At 39.7% G+C, this 3,660-nt stretch overlaps 1 protein-coding gene across 1 annotated transcript; it reads right to left on the bottom strand.

Moving 5' to 3' along the window:
• Nucleotides 1-797: 797 nt before the first annotated feature.
• LOC113344104 lies at nt 798-1,343 on the bottom strand. The gene has a single exon (XM_026588140.1). It carries the CDS (start codon nt 1,341-1,343, stop codon nt 798-800), a length of 546 nt encoding a protein of 181 aa, XP_026443925.1.
• Between the last annotated feature and the right edge of the window lie 2,317 nt (nt 1,344-3,660).

The raw sequence follows: 3,660 nt of genomic DNA on the forward strand, positions 1-3,660 counted from the left end.
AGTTGAGAGGTGAACATGGGAGGCGCCAACTATATTTAGTTGGCATTAAATTCTATATATGTTTGCCAACATAAGTATAAATGGACAACATCTTCATCTTCGTTTGTGCTTAGGGTAATGAAAATCACTGTTATTAGGTACTTTTCGTTAATAAATATCTCAAACCATCCGAAAATGGCAGGATCATCTCAGCAGTCCGACGTAACTTCACTTAACTCAACTGCCCGAACAAGAAATCAATATACTACCATATATGGGAGGAATGGTGTTAAGGCGGATGGTGTTGAGTTTGTTGGCCGTAAAAAACCTTTTTCTAAGCGTGTAGTAACTAATTTCTATATAACAAAAAATGGCAACCAATTTTGTAACGAGTGGTTTGAGTTAGTAGAGCAGGATCGCCGGTTACACGAAGAATGCAAGAGCTTAGGGATCTCAGCCCCGGTATCATGTGTCATTCCTTTCCATGACAGCGGCGTATGGATCAAGGAGGAGAATTTTGGATAGAGTTTGTTTGAAGCTCTCTTCCTTATTTAGCTTATGAATGGTGCAATGAGGGACGATATCCGAAGGCACAAGGACGCAGAACTTGAAAAGAGAAGTGATGAACAATGGTCTAAGCAAATGTTTGACTAGTTTATTATTTTATATTGAAAGTGCTTTTTATTAGGTATGATAGAAGTGTTTTTTACCCTGAGGACGAAAACATGACTAAAACCACTAAACTAATGATGCCGCCTAAACTATTTCAAAAAAACATAACAAGGTAAGCAATGTTAGCAACCAAAATCACTCCATTTCTAAGCCTTGAGACAACGTTTGCTGTTAGCATAATGCCCCATATGGTGACACCTTGAACAACCTCTTTTCTTTCTAGGTTTTTCAATGGCATCCCTTTTCCACTTGATGCTCCGACGACCAACTTCCGGTGTAATTTTTGGAGGAAGCACCACCCGCTCTGCCACCTCCGTTGGGACATACCAAGTTTCTGGGCTCAGCACACCATAGATTTTAAGTTCATACATAGATCTCCAAACAGATGTTTTATAATATTTCCCACAAAGGCCTTCTTCTTTTATTTTATATGTCTCACACACTGCAAGTACGTGGGGACATGGAAGATGCTGATAGTCAAACATTTTGCACGTGAAAGACCTTCGGTCAAGATATACGATGTGCTCCTCTTCATAGTCACCCTCGTCCACTTCATATTCGTACCCATCGACATGGCAAGCCACAAACCTTTTTGCCACAATCCACCGTTCTTTGATTATATCCCGTGCATGTTTACTCAAAGGATCTTGTCGATCAAGAGCTAGTTGTCTACGTTGGCAGAACCATTCCATAAGGAGCCTTCAAATGTAATCGACTAAATGGAAGATTGGAGACCTTTAACATCAGTTATTCTTGAATTGAAAGTTTCACAGGCATTTGTAGTCATGAGAGTAAAACGACCTGTTCTAGCTTTTACCCTGGCCCACATTTCCGGTCCAATATCCACTACAGATTTTAAAGCAACGGGGCTCGCTAAACCTAGGTCTCTTATAGAAAGTTCATACTCATCATTGCTAAATGCTTTTGCAGCTCTTGTAAATGCCACCGAAGTCACGACGTTGTGGTAGGTTTGTTTGATGTTTTCTGCAAGGTCAAACGTTACAGGACTGACCTATAAGTACAACATGAAGCATGCATATATATATGTATGAAATGTATCATACAGAAGGGTGGACAACAAAACTTGTTTGGACTGTACATATATATGGGACCACTATTGTGTGCATATATCCTATATGTACTACTCTAGTACATTATATGCAATATGATGCTATTTTCATTGATCTGAACTACGTATCTAATGATACAAGGGACCAGATGCTATTGTCATTGATCTGAACTACGTATCTAATGATACAAGGGACCAACTAACTTCATCACTCTGTCTAAATACGTACATATAAAGAGCTACAGTCTGATAAACAACACTAAATACAAATCAAGGTTAACGTTATATCCATTCATATAACTAACACCAAATCTATTTAAACACAAATAGGGTTATAGTATATAAAGTCTTGTTAAATACCTGAAAGGTGGTGGATGCAGTATACTTGATTAGCACAAGGAAATTCCAACCTTATGGCTCTACCGATCGATTGATGCCTGTCTGTTGCCACAACAACATCTTCATTCATAGCATACTTATCGCCAAGTACTTCAGATAACTTTATCATAAACCATTCCCAAGATTCATTATTCTCTGAATCAACAACAACAAAAGTCATAGGATAGATCGACTCGTCGGGATCCATTCCAACGGTTGACAGTAAAACTCCTTGGCGTGGCCCTGTAAGATGTGTACCATCAACCGCAAATGCGGGTCTGAAATAGTTTTTGAATCCTTCAATACATACTCCAAAAGCAAAGAAATAATATATAAAAGAATCATCCGAATCAGTTACAATCTAACAGTACCCTTGTTACGAAAACCAAGCATGTGACTATAATCAACGAGGTGTTGGTACAATTCATCAGAGCTACCTTTGATCAGCTCCATGCCGCGCTTGCAAGCGCTGTACGCCTTCCGGTAATTGATAACCACTCCATGTTCCCTTTTTAAGTACTTAATCAGTTGTTTTGGTGTATAGGCCGCATCTAGTTCTTTGAATTTGTGCTTGAAAAGCTCTGCAATTCCAGCAGCGACCGCTTTGGTTCTCAATTCAGGGTCAGTCCTTTTGTTGCTTTCACAAGTATGCACATCGTTCGCAACTGTGAGTTTCCACCACCCACAATAATCTAAGGGAACTGCTCGAAGACGCCACTGGCATGTCTTGTCTTTGCATTTGGCAATAAACCTTTGGCTGTCGGATTTAGAAGCTTTGTACTCAAAATTTCTTTCTACTTTGGCTATTGCAAGAATAAGTTTCAGCACCCCCTTGCTTTTAAAAGTGTTACCCACACGTAGATCATTATACTTCATTTCCTTTGGGAGTTCATGAATATCTAGTATTGGCGCTGGAGTTGATGGCGCATCATGAAGGCAACGGAGTTTCTTGGATGATGAAATCATTACTGGTTCAAGACATCTCCTAGCCTTTGGACCACTAGTACGCGCTGATAAAACAAAACATTCAACATTAGTGTGACAATTTGGTCGGGACAAACATAATACAAAAGTACAATACTAAGAGGGAAAAATTAACGTACCTTTAACACCACCATCTCCCTTGGCGGTTTCATTCTTGGACTGATAATCCTCACTGGAACTCGACGTCAGATTGTTAAGAGGGGTCAAGGGAGTGTGGGGAAGCATCTTGGATCCGTTGTCATCTCCAGTAGTTGTTTTGGGAGTTACGGGAGAAATATCTACTTTTACTTCTTCTCCATATTTGGTTGTGTAAAAGCTTGGGACTCCACATGTCTGGCCAACATAAAAAATCAAAATTTCTTCGCTAACAATCTTAATCCTTTTCTTAAATGCAGTTTCCGGGACATCTATGAGGCCATACACATCAAAACAAGGTTGGTGCAAGAAACCTAGAACATCCATTGCTGCCTTCTTCACATCCTCAAAAGTGTACTTATCAGGTACCCCTGCAAGATGTGTCATACCTTTGTAGTTATCATTACCTTCTTTGTGCACCCATTCTCCATCGTTGTGGATGA

Source organism: Papaver somniferum, unplaced genomic scaffold (genome assembly GCF_003573695.1).
Source record: "Papaver somniferum cultivar HN1 unplaced genomic scaffold, ASM357369v1 unplaced-scaffold_73, whole genome shotgun sequence".
NCBI classification, from domain to species: Eukaryota; Viridiplantae; Streptophyta; class Magnoliopsida; order Ranunculales; family Papaveraceae; genus Papaver; species Papaver somniferum.